General features: G+C 38.6%; 1 protein-coding gene across 2 annotated transcripts in view; it reads left to right on the top strand.

Annotated features, from left to right (window-relative positions):
* Positions 1 to 16,263, top strand: part of SLC38A4 (solute carrier family 38 member 4) — a 64,316-nt gene extending 48,053 nt beyond the window's left edge. For both annotated transcript variants that reach the window (XM_080810723.1, XM_080810722.1), the window contains exons 7-16: positions 370 to 451; positions 725 to 807; positions 908 to 966; positions 1,842 to 2,117; positions 2,230 to 2,309; positions 2,816 to 2,916; positions 4,663 to 4,787; positions 10,233 to 10,377; positions 11,757 to 11,854; positions 13,294 to 16,263. In XM_080810723.1, coding sequence (XP_080666849.1) covers positions 370 to 451; positions 725 to 807; positions 908 to 966; positions 1,842 to 2,117; positions 2,230 to 2,309; positions 2,816 to 2,916; positions 4,663 to 4,787; positions 10,233 to 10,377; positions 11,757 to 11,854; positions 13,294 to 13,395 — 1,151 coding nt within the window. In that variant the 3' untranslated portion in view covers positions 13,396 to 16,263. The remainder of the gene's footprint in view (positions 1 to 369; positions 452 to 724; positions 808 to 907; positions 967 to 1,841; positions 2,118 to 2,229; positions 2,310 to 2,815; positions 2,917 to 4,662; positions 4,788 to 10,232; positions 10,378 to 11,756; positions 11,855 to 13,293) is intronic.
* The last annotated feature ends 672 nt before the right edge of the window (positions 16,264 to 16,935 follow it).

Genomic DNA, 16,935 nt, shown 5'->3' with positions numbered 1-16,935 from the left:
TGGCCAGACCCCTGCCCAAGTGATGGACACTAAAACAAGCACTCCGCATAGGCCATGATGACTTACAGCTAATTAGGGGGAAATTTTGAAAGAACAATGTCACTGAAAACCTCAGAGCTGGATTAAAAACAGAATCACCATTGATACTGTTAGCAAAGGTCCGTGTGCAAGAGCCAGAGAGGCAAATATCTATTTTGGAAAAGAACTTGGAAGACGTACAAAACACACTGGGTGGCTTTTCTTTCTGTCTGGGGGATTAGGTGCTCATCTTACCAGAAGACTGAATGTCCCAAATGCCGGGACTTCTCACGACTTGCCTGTGACTTTAGTGCTATGTACACCACTAAGCTGTCACGTTTTCCATTTTAGCGATGTCAAGCTACCTCTTTATCATTAAATATGAACTACCTGAAGTAATCAGAGCATTCATGGGACTTGAAGAAAATACTGGGTATGTCTTATGTCTTATGTTCTCTCTGTAACATGTGTTGACTCATTTTACTTGGTCTATTCTGATCCTGATTCTTCCTTCCTTCCTTCTTTTTTTTTTTTTAGAAAGAGGGGGAGAGGTGAGGGAGAGAGAATCTTAAGTAGGCTCACAGTCAGCACGGAGCCTGAAGCGGGGTTCGATCTCACAAGGCAGAGATCATGAGTCGTGTTGCACGTTTAACAAACTGAGCCACCCAGATGCACCCTAATATCCTTGCCGCTCTTTCTCTTTCAGAGAATGGTACCTCAATGGCAACTACCTCGTCATATTTGTGTCTCTTGGAATCATTCTTCCACTTTCTCTTCTTAAAAATTTAGGTAAAGTCATTTTCAGTTTTTATTTTCATTTCATATTCTAATAGGTAAGCCAATTGTAGATACCATATTCACCTTCCAGAATTTCTCTGCTAACTTTTAGGTTACCTTGGTTATACCAGTGGATTTTCTCTTACGTGCATGGTGTTTTTTGTCAGTGTGGTAAGTGATTAATTGACATGATCCCTGTAGGTCGGTGAGCACGAGACACTTAGTACCTAAATTAGTGTCCTCATTTTTTTCAAGCACTTCACTAGCATGAAATGCTTCTTGCATCACAAGCCATTTTCTTGTATTCTAATTTGGAATGAGGAAAGGGACAGTCATGAGTTTAAAAATAGTTGAGTTAGAATGCCAAGGCCATGGCTGGTAGTATGTTTAAAGCACACAGGATATATATTTGGACAAAAGGAATCCTTCAAGCAGTAATGTGACAACAACTGACCATTTAGAAAGGTGAAGGAAGAAGTGAAGGGTCCCTTAAGAGAAATGAGTGGGCTATAGAATTATCCACATCTACATCAACCTGCCATTTTCTGCTGCACATTCCACCTGTGAAAAGAGGGCAAACCCAGTGGAATTAAAGAAGAAATCCTTCTCCCCAGTGCCTCACTCTGCATCAAAAGGGAGATTTTTTTTTTTTTAATTAGTATCATGGATACCAAGTTGTATATAGCATTTCCCTAAGAAGGCAAAGGAGGAGAGGAGAATTTTGGGTAACCCATTTTTATATTAGTTTGAAGAACTAAAAGAGATGAAATGTAGCAAGGCAATGATCACCTTTCTCACAGAGGAATATCAATGACACTTAGGATGGATTCATGCAAAATACTGTCCTGTTGACTCTCAGGAGCAACCATTGTTCCAACTCTTTCCTTAGAGCAGAGGCTGGAGGGAGTCTCCATTGTCCAATAGTCTAAAAGGAATCCTCAGCAGAGACCCCTCACCTCTACCCCATAAGCCACATATATGGATTTTTGTTTCATTATCTTCCTCAAAAGTCTGATTTTTTTTTTTTTTTAAATGCCTGGGTCTAGGTGATTTACAAGAAATTCCAAATACCCTGCCCTCTGCCTGTTCTGGATCACAGTGTTGGAAACCTGACATTCAACAATACACTTCCAGTGCACGTGGTAATGCTGCCTAACAACTCTGAGAGTACTGGGGTGAACTTCATGATGGATTACACCCACCAGAATCCTGCAGGGCTAGATGAGAACCAGGCCAAGGGTTCTCTTCATGGCAGTGGAGTAGAGTATGAAGCACACAGTGATGACAAGTGCCAACCCAAATACTTTGTATTCAACTCCCGGGTGAGTGATGAGCCTAATATTACAGCCGAATCTCTGTTTTACGAGGGGAGATGGTTTGGGATCATCCTCTGTGTTGGAAGGCTACACCGGCATTGTTATCTTTATTTTTCAGACAGCCTACGCGATTCCTATTCTAGCATTTGCTTTTGTGTGCCACCCTGAGGTCCTGCCCATCTACAGCGAACTTAAAGAGTAAGGCAGCCCTCATGTTAGCATGCTAATTTGTTTTGAAAATGTGCTCATATGTTCAAGGGTGTTTTGTAAGGTCCTCAAGGTCATGATCTCAGGGTCGTGAGATGGAGCCCTGTGTCGGGCTCTACCCTCAGCGGGGAGTCAGCTGGAGATTCTTTCCCTCCCTCTCCCTCTGCCCCTCCCTCTGCTCGTGTTTTCTCTTTCTCTCTCTCTCTCCCAAATAAATACCTGAAAGAAAGAAAGAAGGAAAGAAAGAAGGAAAGAAAGAAAGAAAGAAAGAAAGAAAGAAAGAAAGAAAGAGAAAAATGGAGACAAATCCTCCTCAGCTCTCAAAGACAAATCGAAACAAGCTAGGTTTCCTGCACTAGAAATGTGGTTTTATAAAAGCAACACAAGCATATATTCTTTCACTATTTTTTACAAGTTTTAATTATGAAAAGAGATACTTTCACAAGTTAAAAAACAAAACAAAACAAAACCCACAAAGCTTGGTGTTTCCTTTTCAGTCGGTCCCGGAGGAAGATGCAAACAGTGTCAAATATTTCCATCACGGGGATGCTTGTCATGTACCTGCTTGCTGCCCTCTTTGGTTACCTAACCTTCTATGGTAGGTCACTCTGTCAAAGTCATTCTCTTTGTGCAAATCCTAGTTGGGCTGATCATTAACCCGGGTAGGTATAATTCTTGTAATCGCCTTCTCTAAGCAGCATGATCTCTAGTACACATAATCATTTAACAGGCTATGTGAGCCTTGTCATTTGACCTAAGAAAATGGGACCTGAACCAGCCTGGTTAACAGGATACAACCACTTGTGAAATCACGCATATTTTATGAAAACCAGCCTTCATATTTAAATTATTTTCCCTAAGGGATAGATTGTATTTCTTTGGCTTGACTCCCTAGGCCATCTCAAGCTAGAAACAATGACAGTGAGTCCAGTTGTATATTGGAAAACTCTTTTGGTAGAATAACTAACTACCCAACAAGTGGTAGGAAAAGTACAAAGTCCTGGAGTTGGAATCTGCTTTTTGTTTACCAGGCAAGTGGAATCTGGAGGCTTGGAGCGTTTGGCAAGTTTTCTGGCTCATCTCATTCTCTTCTATTATAGTGAATGGTTTCCCAAGAAAAGAAGACATGACAATTCCCTGTAATCTGGGAATGTACTACCAAAAACAAAGAAAAGCAACTATGGACACTTTAGATTATGTCTAAAAACAATTTCTCTATGGCATCTTAATGGACACAAAAGCCCTATAGACATATTTCAGGGATTCTAACATTGACCTGTTGTCATGAATCAGTGTTAGCAACATAAAACTATCTTTTACATAAACCTCTTTAACGTTTTAGTTTAGTTTTCTTTTTTTCTGATTCAATAAATCAAATTGATTGCAAGACAAATTGTGGAGGAAAAGACTGGGGAGAGAGTACCATTTACTTGTTTTTTTTTTTTTTTAATTCCATTTGACTAATATTTCAGTATTAACCAAGCACTCACTTTGGATGAGACATGAGCTCTTTGTTGGATTGTGAATTTAAAAAATCAGATTAATACCAGGGAATCTATTTTTACGCCCCTCTGTCTGCTTTGGATGGGAGTAAGGAGAAAAAAAAAAAATCAAACTACATCTGATTCTATAAGTATCTCCATGTCATTTGTATCTGGAATTCTGAAAGAATACATTTTCTCGGTGGGTGACATCTTAATCTTAGATCAATATTAATTAGGAGACCCAGTAAAAATCATGCTAATTCATCCTTGCATGTTCCTTATACTGACTCTAATGAGTTTCATAAGACAAGCAAAAGCTTGAAAAGTCCCCGGAAGTCTGTGTATCAGTGTCATCACAGAGTCATAACTGTTAAACTTGAAAAAAAAGTTTGAGTTCATTTGTCATAAGGTTTCCATACTAGGTTCAGAGAAGCTGCATCAAAGCTCACTGGGCAGGTGGGAGTGGAGGGGGTGGCAGGATGTGAGGGACAGGCTGGTGGGGCTTGGCTCTTTCATCCCCTTCAACAGAGCACCTCAGCCTGTCACCTCTTTTGCGAGGTTTCCATGCAGTAGAGATAGACTTATTATGAAGCGAATGAGCTAGAGAGGCACCTTCATAATTTGATTCTAGCTTCTGCAACTTTATAAACTTCAGCGTTCCCTTGTTCATTGAAGAAATGTCACACAACTAATAAGCTCAGAGATATGATTAAAACAGAGGGGTTTAGATTCCCGTACCTGGGTTTGGTTTTTGTTTTTGTTTTTGTTTTCCCATTATACTGTATTCCCTTTGCAAAATGTTACTGTTGGTATTGACTTGACAGCACCAAGTGAAACCATTCTCTTCTTCCTCTTTGTAGGAGAAGTTGAAGACGAATTACTACACGCTTATAGCAAAGTATACACATTCGACACCCCTCTCCTCATGGTACGCCTGGCAGTCCTTGTGGCCGTGACACTAACGGTGCCTATAGTCCTATTCCCAGTAAGTACATGAAACTTTGGTGGAAGAATCCTGCTGAACCTCCTAGATTAGTACATATGTTCTGATTGATGTGGATTTCATTATGATGTGAGTTTGCAATTGCAGTGCCTGAAGACGTCATTTTTATATAGCACTTTGGAACCATTTAAAATGGACAATTTAATATGTAAATACAACAAATGTTTAGACGTTAAACACTTATAAAATATTGGGGGAGGGGGAATCACCAAGTGTATTTCTTTATTTATTTTCCAGCTTTGTTGAAGTCAAAATTTATTACTAGGTTCAAATTCAAAAAACAGATTTGAGTTTCTATCTTATGGGTTAGTAGAAATGAGTAGGAGTTCGTAGAACTTCTGAAACTTGAAAGCCAAAACCACATTACTTTTCAATTCATTGCATTTTCACCAGTTTGGATGGTATTTAATTTCCCCCTCCCCCAGTGGGTTCTGCTGCAGTAACATTCAAAAGTCTCCTTCATCTGATTCCTTGAAGACCAATAAGAAGGGGAATCCTCTTAAGTAAATTACATGCTAGAACTAAATTTCTTGAAAAATAATTATATTACCCATCATACATCTTTTCTACAACCCCCCAAACTGATCTACTTCCTCTGCGAGACTCCTGCTGGGATTACTTCTTCTTCGCATTTGCCTTTGGCATCACTTGTTGTGAGATCACAGGGCAGGGCTGGTTGAAGAGATTTGGGCTGCATGAGTTAAAACCACCACCTATGGATAAACACAGGTCTGCATTCTCCTGCCAACTCTTCTCCTTTCATAAACACTGAATTTACTCATTCATTTTAGGGGGAAAAATAAGCGACCTAGTAACCAGTGCCGTCCTGTACGGAATGTTCCATGTAGGGCCCAGCATATGAGAACTACTCCTCTAATGACACTGTGGTCACTTTAAATGCAGTCTGTGTGCTGAAATATTTTTTGACACATTCCTTTTTCATGAGAGCATGAAATCAGATCCTTATTGCCAGGAGAGCTAATATTTTACTCTTAAATAATATCTCGCCTCTCATGTGTCTGAAAGTATTTCCAATGACATGCATACAGTTTTAGTCTAAAATCAGCTCCATCAGGAGAACAAAGCAGAAGACAGCTGTAGACAGAAAGTATACCATAGGGTAAAATTTCTAAGCAAACAGTGACTCTGAGGAAAGAATGTTGAAAGACCTTCTTTTTGTGTGTAAAGATATCACCGATATCTTTACAGGAGGCACTCCCATCATTATTGAATCAAAGTAATGTATAAAAGAAATCTGTTATGTGCTTCTGTATTGTTTTATATATAAGCCCTAAATATAGCACTTTCATGTTGTGGTCTCAGGAGATTAATGGACTTGGCTGTGGTCATGAAGCTAGTCAGTCACAGTTGACCAATGCAGTGCTCCCGGCAGGACACTGATGGCTGGGGTCAAGATAATGGGAAGTGGAAGTCAGCCTTTCATATACTGATGGTCATTTCACCTCAACATTTGAAATCTAGATCTCTCCATAAAAGTTCTTTCTCTCATGACAGATAAGGCACTGGTGTAAGTCTGACCATCAGGTACAGTAGTAGGTGGGAAACATCTCCCATGAGATGGCTCTTAGGATCAAAACGGACTATGAGAACCAAATTTCCAAAAAATAACTGTTGTCCTTAACTAAGAATTTTAACCCAACATTGAGATCATCTGTGTAAGTGCCCTCCTTCTCCCCTGGGATGTGCACAGTGACTGGCTCAGGAGCTCAGCAGTGGTTGCCAAGAAAAATGGTCTCCAAAGGAATCTTGCCTTTTCATATAAACTGGTTCCACTGGATGACATTTGCCATAAACTTCATTTGGGTGAGGATCTGGGCTAAATGATCCAAGCCTCCATGGATATGATGGAGGCCATAAAAGTGAACATGGAGGGCAAAAAAAAAAAAAAAAAGAAAGAAAGAAAGAAAGCCTCCTTGTCCCAGTTAAACCCACAAGGCTACTTTCAGACACTTTCCCCCTAAAGTGCAAGAAGTTGGTGGTGTATTTGTTCCTTATGATTTACAGCCACGACTTTCAACATGTCAAATACAGTCATGTGTGGCAGTGTTCTCCTGAGGGTTTCTTTGAATTATGAAACTCTTGACCAATAAGAAATTTATTTGCTTTGATATACCCACGTACAAATTATAAAAACAAACAAAACCTAGTCTATTAGGATTAATATCTCTCAATTTTAGGAAAAATTTTATATTTTACTTCTTTCAACAAATGACAAGTAGACTCTTTTTTTTAGGAGCCCAAGAAGAGACAACAGGGGTGTGTCTGTACTTGGGTGTTTGGATGGATTTTCCTTAGATTATTCCATTTATTATCTTAGTTTTCTCCAGTTAGGTCAGTTTTTTCCTTCTTAATCGAAGACACATATTGAGTACCAAAATGATTATCAAACAAATGAATAAATGAAGTGAATTGCTTTTTCACTAGTGTCCCAACCTTTCTGCTTCTAATGTTGGGGTGGTGGTGGTATGGGCAGGGCTGTCCATTATGGGACTGCACCTCCTTTGCAAAGACTATGAACATCATTTTCAGCTTATACTTCCCTTTATGCTCTCAAGTTCACACATCACCATGAAAAACAGAAAACCAGATAATCCTAATGAGTTTATCAGGAACACAGACTCACATTCCATTTGCCACACCTTAAAAAGAAAGATCGTATCTCAGATTCTCTAGCTACTTCTATTCTATTTTATGACAGTAAAATCTTTCTTTTCACGGTTGCTGCCTTCAGAACTCCTGTTAGATATAGGCATTGAAATATGGTGAATATTGCTGGAATAGAGTCATGCTCCACAGATATTTCCAACACCCCTGTCCCAAGCAGTCTTAAAAGTGAAACTGTGATTCACTTCTAAACAATAGTCTTGATTTTTTTTTTTTTTTTGAGAGTTCAGACCTAATAAAAGTTCCCACTCTCTACTCTGCCTCTCAATGGGTCCCCAGACTGGAATATAGCACCCCCTCACAGACTCCCTATTCCAAATATGCTCTCTGGAAATAACAGATTTTTTTTTTTTTTCTAGAGCTTCCAAGGACCTTTCTAGAATCATTCTGGGTCAGAGGCCATGGGCGTTGCTAGGGACTTCCCTCCTCCCTCCACCCTGGCACCTGACCCACATTTCCAGGTTCTTATCAGTTTGTGTCAGTAGAGAAAAGGCGCTTAGATGAGTGGAACAGCAGGCATTGCGCTGTGGGTAACAGGCCACCCCCCCTGCTCCTGAGGCTCCTGACCGTAGGTAAACAGACTGTGGAGGACACATTGATCCAGGCTCACCTCTCAAGGCTGCATTTTAACATAGAAGGACCAGCAAGTTTCCTTCTATTCTTTTCTACCCCATCCCCCCACCAGATGCGACCTGCGACCTCCCAGTGTGCCTTCTTATCCTTCCTAGGAATGCACTGGCAGCTCCAAACGCCTTCAGTTCTGCTGGGGATTTTCTTCTTTCTTGGCAGTGAGAAGCCAGCTTTCACTCTTGTTCCAACCATGAATCCTGTAAAACTTCTGTACTCTTACATCATCAGGCTCCACCCTAGTCTTCCCGGGAGCCAGGAGACAGTAGGAAACCTAACTTACATTCAGGGACCCTGTATCTATAGGTTTACCTCTAACTCAGCCTCTTGAGTAAGTAGTATTATTTTAACAAAAGACAAAAAAAACACATACGTATGACCTCTGCCTGAAAATAACCTGCATGCTACTTGTTCATTCTGTATGTTTAGCATTCTCAGACAAATAAGTCCTGAAGCCATGTGGATATACCACAGAAAGCTCATTTTTAAGCCTAATGAGACCAGTTTGGACAAGACTGAATAAGCACGAATTGTGGATCATAATGTAGAATTTATGGGCAGCTCGGGAAAATGTTCTCAAACCATTTGCTTTCTTCAGCCTACTTTTCAGAGCAAGTTTCATAATTTTCACTAATCCAATTTTTAAAATCCTTTACAAAGTCACTCTTAAACCATTTCCAGAGACTATCTGGTCTGCCATTCTGGAAATGAAATTGCTTTTGAAACCTAAACAGATGGCTTTAATTTTTGGTGCAGTGGTATGAAAGGAATGTCCCATTAGACACTACAAGCAATTCGGCTGGAAGTTTTTGTCGTGCATGCATGTGTTTCTAAATGCATTTTACATTTTCTCTCTCAAATGAGATCCCATCTCTCCACCAGCAAGAGACTTCAGAAGTAACATTTTAAGTGAAAAATCAACCCCAGCATTTCTAAAAATATGAAGTCCTAGCTTCACTGACGTGCTCACTTATCGAAAAGCCAATAGAGTAATTCCCCTAAGTCAAAAAGTGTCCTCTAAAAGATTCCAGCGATAAGAGTATTTTCTACTTTGTTAAGCTGTTCAAACACGCGGGGCATTCCCTCTAGCCAAAAGGATCTTTTTATCCGGGGTTACAGCACAGTAACTTGAAAGGCTGCTGCAAATGGAGCCTCTCTTGACCCTTCACCTACTTATTGTAGCTGCCGAAATAGGGCTGAAGGCTGTCAAGGCTCCTGAAGGGAGGGAAGGGATTTGTTCTGTTCAATTTAATTCAACGTGTATTGAGTGCCTGCTGTGTGCAAGACACCAAACTATAAACTTTGAAAAGTGTTAAAATTATTAGGCCCTATTCTTTGCCTTGCATTTATAATCTATAATTGGGAAGGGGGGAGGCAGAAGGGAAAAATGAGAGAGGAGCAAATACAAAGAGTATCATATTTTTAAAAACATTGGGTGGCAAAAATGCTAGATACAATGCCAAATTAAAAAGATTTGTAAAAAGTCTATTCATGAGCAGTATATAAATCAATTCAGTGCCTGTCCTTAATACTTAATCCAGTCTAACAGACGTGTTTAGAAATCGAAAGTTTTACCGTGTCCCTAAATTCTATGCCTTACCTGTTATTTTATCTCTTTCTGAGATTTTTTTTTAAAGATTTTATTTATTTATTTGAGAGAGTAAGAGAGCATGAGAGGGGAGAGGTCAGAGGGAGAAGCAGACTCCCTGTTGAGCAGGGTGTCTGATGTAGGACCTGATCCCAGGACTCCAAGATCATGACCTGAGACGAAAGCAGCTGCTTAACCAACTGAGCCACCCAGGTGCCCCATCTTTTTGAGATTTTTAAGAAAAAAGTCTGAAAGCTGAGGAAGTGAGCACTAGAAAAACACTCTCTCAAACAAATGTCAGCATCAAAGTTGCACAATAGTATCAATGGACTTAATAACTGACCTGTACACTTAAAAATGGGTAAGATGGTAAATATGTATATTTTACTACAATAATGAAATTTTGAAAGATAAATCAGCATCGAGATCATTTTAGGGAGAAAAAGAAAAAAACACAGAAGATGCTTTAGAGGGACGAACATATTTGAAATTGTGATGAAAATCAACTTTGGACTTTCTTGTTGCAGATTCGTACATCAGTGACCACACTCTTATTTCCCAAAAGACCCTTCAGCTGGATAAGACATTTCTTGATTGCAGCCATACTTCTTGCACTGAATAATGTTTTGGTCATCCTTGTACCAACAATAAAATACATCTTTGGATTCATAGGTAAGTTTGAGAAAAGCTTTTATTTCATCAACTCAAGTTGATAACTCCTTAAAGGGCAGATAGGGAGCTGGTGGATGGGAGGTCAAGGATCCCTGGTCCCATCTTAGGCTTATGGGATGCCTATTAGCCCAGCCAGGCTCCAGCTGTTCACCTTCCCTCCCTCTCAGGTGACTCGAATGAGAAAAAAACCTTAGAGGCCATCTAATCCAGCTGCCTTTGCTGAGAGATGAGGAAATGGAGCCCCATAAAAGTCAAGTCATATAAAGCTTCTCCACCCTCCCCCACCATCCAAAAGTTGAGTGTTCCTACGGAACCTTTTGTAAGCCTAAAAGGTGTAAAGCAAAGAAGCAATTACATTTGTTTATATGGAAAATTTTAGAGCATCCCAGACCCAAAAAAAAAAAAAAACCAAAAAAAAAAAAAAATCACCTTCTTGGGCTTTTCTGATACCTTAGGAGACATATTGGTAACAAATGCAAAAAATAAATTGAGAGAAAACACAGATATTCAGACATAGTTCAATAGCTAAGGCAGCTTAATGTCGAGATGGAGGGTAGCTCCCAGGGAAGGAACCTGGCAACGCCACTGTCGCTGCTCAGGGTACACTGCCTCTCTTCATGCTCGCTGCACAACAAAGTCTGAATGCTATTTTCATTTTTTGCCTTTTCTAGAAAGCCAAAAATCCTTTTCAGGTTTCTTTCCATTAGCAAAAATGGGTACTAATGTAGGTCTTCCCTAAAACCAAAGGGGCATAACGTAAACTTTCAAAATTGGGGAATACCTGTGACTTGCAGTAGATCCAGGCTTTGGATTTAGGTCTTAAAGCTGCATTAGACAGTAAGGAAGATAGATTTTACCTACAGGATGCTTTCTCAGCTCTGCGAGCATCAGCTGAGCATTGCCAGCTGTCTCTGGAGGTAGAGGAAGCTGGCCTTACAAAGCATATTCTCTTAACTGGGTAGCCTATTAATTTAGTTTTCATCTCCCGATTTGAGGGATGACTCAAATTTTAAAGACAATATAAGATTTTTTAAAAATTAGGTGCAAACAACTTGAAGAGTTAGAAGTGGATAGGAAGGGTATGTGATGAGCTCAGCTTTCTTAGTATGTGTTTGCATTATCAATTTCCTTTCAATTTTTAACAAGGCAGCCTTTTATTGTTAATTGTATATTATGTGCACTTAGGATGCAACTGTGACGTGAGGTATATTTAAAATTTTCTTGATAAACAAATCTTTGAATAAGCAACCAAGGCAAGTTGATGGTACCTTTAATGCTAAGATTAGGGTGGGGTTAGATCTGGTTTCTTTGAAGTGCATGACCTTGGGTCTCTGCCTTGCTGAGTAAGTCGTTGACCTGTCCTGTGCCTCTGTCCTCAGGGGCTTCTTCTGCCACTATGCTGATCTTCATTCTTCCAGCAGTGTTTTATCTTAAACTTGTCAAGAAAGAACCCCTTAGGTCACCGCAGAAGGTTGGGGTAAGTAAGGCTTTCAATTTCCCCCATTTTTAAGCTGCTCTTCAACTACTTAAAGTAGAAAATACACGATTCCAAAAAACTGATGAAGGAGAACCAAAAATCAGATGGGCTGGAACTCTAGTGGAGAGACCCGGGGTGGGTTTCTGATACTGAGATGCTTCCTGATCTTTTCCCTTCATATTAAGTATCTTGTGTTGAGTCCTTCCTACCTGTCGAACACTCATGGGGTTTTCCCACAGACATACATGTATACCAATTTCCACCACCAAGACTGCAGAACTATCTCGGGAAATTATATGGGAAGAAGATGGGCTCCCTGGTGGTGTTAGGAAATAATTTAAACATTTCAGTCATATCTGTTAGGTTTGTGAAGTCAAAAGAAAAGATGTTGCTTTGTTTCCCCCTCCATAGTACCTTGATGTGGACAGAGATCCACAACAGAATCATTCCTTTTCCAGTTAACTTCTTAAAATATAAAATATAATCTTTTTAAACTAGAGCATATTTCTTTCCTAAAATGATGCTATAGAAACATATGCCAGAAATAATTGTCTTTCTAGTAATTAAATATTATCAATTACTATTTAAGGAAGTCTTCCATTTAAGGCTTAAAAACAATGCCCCTTAGTGAGTTACACTGAATTTTGCCTGAGAGTCATTCACCCCTCAGGACTGTTCAGGGACTTCACGACAGTTTGGCATCAAAAGCTCCTCTCATCAGCTCACCCCTGAATTCCTACCCTCTTTAGTCCATCTTCCTTGGACTTTTAGGGCAGTGTGAACTTGGCAGATTACTTGTCCTATTTGTGACCCATTCTGAATTTGACCAGATATAAGAATGAGTAAAAGTGTCTCCTACATCCTTTCTAGTGAAAAAAAATTTTTAACTGTTGCTTCCTTATATATAAAATGAAGACATTGATCTGAGTGGTAATATAGAAGACCTCTTCAAGTGTGTGTGTGTGTGTGTGTGTGTGTGTGTGGACACACACACTTTGCCTTTTTTTTTTTTTTAAGGAATATGAAATATAGATTAGGGTTTTGTTCTTATTTGTTTGTTTTATAAAATTTAATCCTATCCTATATACTATGATACACCCATCCAGGACCTGCCCTTTTTCACCTAAAGTATTGTGAGCACCCCCAATGTCATTAAATATTTTTCTGTCACTTGATTTTTAATGATTATAGACTATTCTGTCATTTCAATGTACCAAGTCAACCATTTCTCTGTTTTGAGGATTTGGGTTAAAGCTCACAGTCTTTCCCCAACTCAGGTTCCAAACTCACTGAGCCGCTAGGCACAGCCAACTGGGCTATAAGGATGAGACAATTCAATATGCAATCAGATTGCTGCCTTAGTTATAAACAATGTACGAAGAGCAAGCTGTGCTAAAGATGGTTTCTGTGTGTCCTAACCAGTTCTCTCTGATTGACAGGCTTTAATTTTCCTTGTGGTTGGAATCATCTTCATGATTGGAAGCATGGCACTCATTATAATTGACTGGATTTACAATCCCCCAAATTCCAAGCATCACTAACCCAAGGAAAAAAAATACTTTTTCTTTTGGAAATGGTTGCAAATTATGCTGCAAAAGACATTTGAGTTCTGTTGATTGGAATGTTATTCACAGGAAATAACAGGAAGATTCCAAAGATGTCTAGAGTAACACCACCAGGCACCTGAGGAAGAGAAAAAGCATCATTTTTGTCAAGAATGGCTGTTTATGTGTTTAAAACCTGTGGTGCATGTTGCTACCCATGTTCTCCTAGAGCAGTGTGAGAGGATGTATTTTTGCTGTTATGCAAGCAGAGTAAGGGTAGCTGCAGGTAACGGTCCTCAGATAATACCTTTCCCCTCCCCCCCCCCCAAATTACCAAATACCTGTATTCTTGAAACATCAAACAGAAATGCCCTGGAGGCAAAGCTATCTAACTGTTTAATGCTTTTCCGCAATCCAGCACCCAATACTCTGGGTTTACTGAATAACAGAGGCAGAAGGCAGGTCTTATAACTGTCCCTATAAGGTACATGAATGATCAGACAGCAGGCTACAACACGTTACTCTCAACAGTAAAGGAATATCTTGCCCATTTTGTTCGTGACATTGAATTAGTAACTTCTTCATCCAGTAGATTTTTGGTAAATGTTAAAACATCTTACTAAACACAGGCATACCTTGTTTTATTCTGCTTGACTTTATTGTGTTCAGATACTGAGGGTTTTGGGGGGGTTGTTTGTTTTTGGGGGGGGTTGTTGTTCTTTTTTTTTTTTTTTTTTAAATTGGTTTGCAGCAACCTTGCATGGAGCATCATTTTCCCAATGGCATCTGCTCTCTGTGTGTCTCTGTGTCACATTTTGGTAATTCTCACAGTATTTCAAACTTTTTCATTATTATGTTTGTGATGGTGATCTGTGATCAGTGATTAAGACTTGCTGAAAGCTCAGATATGGTTAGCATTTTTTAGCAATAAAATATTTTAATTAAAGTATGTGCTTTTTTTTAGACAGAATAGGTTTGCACACTTCATAGACTATAGTGTAAACATAACTTTTGTAGATACTGGGAAACCAAAAAGAAAAAAGAAAAAAAAAATCCATTTGACTTGCTTTCTTGTAATATTTGCGGTGGTCTGGAACCAAACCTGCAATGTGCAAGATATGCCTGCATGTCTTAGGACCTGTCCCTGTAAGGTACATACATGAATGATGAGACACCAGGCTAGAACACCTTATTGTCAACAGTAAAGGAATGTTTTGCCCATTCTGTTTGTGACATTGAATGAGTGCCTTCTTCGTTTGATACTTTTTTTTATAAATGTTAAAACATCTTATTAAACAGAGAGAGGGGCTTTATTTAAACGATAGAGCAACAACAAAAATAATTCTTAATGCTAAACTGCCTGATCTGGAAGCATTTGCTTTTCAATACTATTCCTAGTCCTCTTGTCATGCTTGTCATTGAACAATGCTCTCCCTCTCGTCTTCCATTGTCATCCAGAAGTTTTAGATAGACCACGATTCATGTGGACCTACATTACCCAGTATTGTTTGATACATTTTTATTTGATAAACATTCAGTGCAGGAAACTGTGATTGCTATATGTTTATGTATATAATCTTATTCTGTAGTCATCAGAATTTTAATGTATGGTACATTTGATTTTTATTTTTTACATGTGTAGTTTTCTCTCTTCACAGTCAAAATGTTTATGCTATTGAGGGTGAGGGCAGGGAATTAAGTTGATGGGCTCAAAAATCCATTTGTACGTATCTGTCTATTGGGGATTTTAAATGTGAAACCTAAGTTATACATAGTTCAGGAATGCTCGCCAATGTTTACAATAATAACACAATCATTCACAAGAAAATAAGTTCCTTGTTTGCAAGTAATTATCAGTGCTAAGGTTGTTCTTTTAACTGAGCATGTCTAAAATAGGATTTAGTTCATTTTGGCTTGCACAGGAGTCTGCTGACATTCATTTGTCATTTAACACAATGTTAAATGGCTCTCCATAAAAATAGGAGTGCTAACACTACAGAGAAATGCAAACTATTATTCTTGCTCACTTCTGCAACACACTTACATGAAATGGATTTAAGAACTAGCACTCACTGCCTAGAATTTCTGGAGTTTGCCACCCTTTTTTCCCCCCAAGTCAGTAGCAGGAACATTTATTGTATATTTTTGTATTTTAGTAAAGCCAAGTATGAAATACAAGTATCATAGCAGTATAATATTAAATCATATTTCAATAGTTACTTTGGAATGTGCCTTAAGAAAATACACATTTGTTTTATGTTTCATTTTCTAGAGGATAATACTGTCAAATGGTGCACTTTGTTATGGAAATTGAACATTACTAAAAGCTATCATTACTTTTATGTCATTATTCTTGGAGAATACTTGCCAGATAGAATCTCTAGATTGGTTTCCATTTATGTTCACCTAAAGAGTGTATCAAAATAGAAAGTGGAAAAAGGTACCTTCTGAGTGTTAAAAGAAGTTTTAATCTGATTGTATTTAAATGTAAATATCAAAGATTAATTCAAAAAAATTGGGAAAGTATAAAATCTATATATATGTTGAATGCTTTACACCTTTTATATGACTAACTTGAAAATATCAACCTCTGTAATTACACAGATATTCAAGAGCAATACTACAGTGCCAAATAATGAAGCACCATTTTTCTTCTCATGGCCATTTTCAGGATTAGAGCTTACACAGACTGCAGGGCAGACTTACATATGCTATATTGTACTGGATAATTTAACCCCATTTATGAACAGATGAAAATTTTATTTTCTTATTTCATTTATAAGATGGTTCAATGTACTGGGAGGCTTTTTTTTTTATTATTACAGAAAGTGTATATTGGTATAATAAATGAATTTTTCAAATGACCATGATTTGATTTTCTGTTGTTGAAGGCTTTAAATTATTTGTATATGAAAAACATTTTAAGTCTTTAGAAGACTTAAGACATATGGTCTTTTGTCTACTGGCATATGTTCCATTTTCATTGTACTCTTGACATGTAACTAACCTTTATAGCTGTCGAAGAAAAACAGTCGCCATCTTCTTTTGGCAAAATACACAGCTAATCCTCAATCACTTTCATTTAGGTCATCACATACCTACCTGTAGAATGGATGTGGGAAAATGTGGCTCTTTACGGTTAATTAGAGAGAATTCACTTGGGATGGAAAAAGAATAGAAGAAATATGAAAGTAGTCAAATAAAGACATGGAAGACATGGAAGAAGGAGAGCAACACGAGAGTGCAGAGGATTGGGTTGAAACCAACAGGTGGTGGGACTCACAGGACCTGTGTGCTAAGTTGTGTGCTTGACTTTCTAAGAAACTTCCAAGAAGTTCTCCAAAGCCTTTCTACCATTTTCATTTTCACCAAGAATATATACAGGCTCCAGGTGTTTTACACCTTTGCCAACACCAGGCATTGTACTTCATAACCTTTACAGTGGGTGGGAATGGTTCCTTTTTTGTGATTTTCATTTCCATTTCCCTGGTGACTAGTGTTGGAAAATTTCCATGTGTTTCATGGCCATTCAGGTTT

Source organism: Martes martes (genome assembly GCF_963455335.1).
Source record: "Martes martes genome assembly, chromosome: 8".
In the NCBI taxonomy this organism is placed as follows: Eukaryota; Metazoa; Chordata; class Mammalia; order Carnivora; family Mustelidae; genus Martes; species Martes martes.
This window is presented reverse-complemented; position numbering and strand designations above follow the sequence as displayed.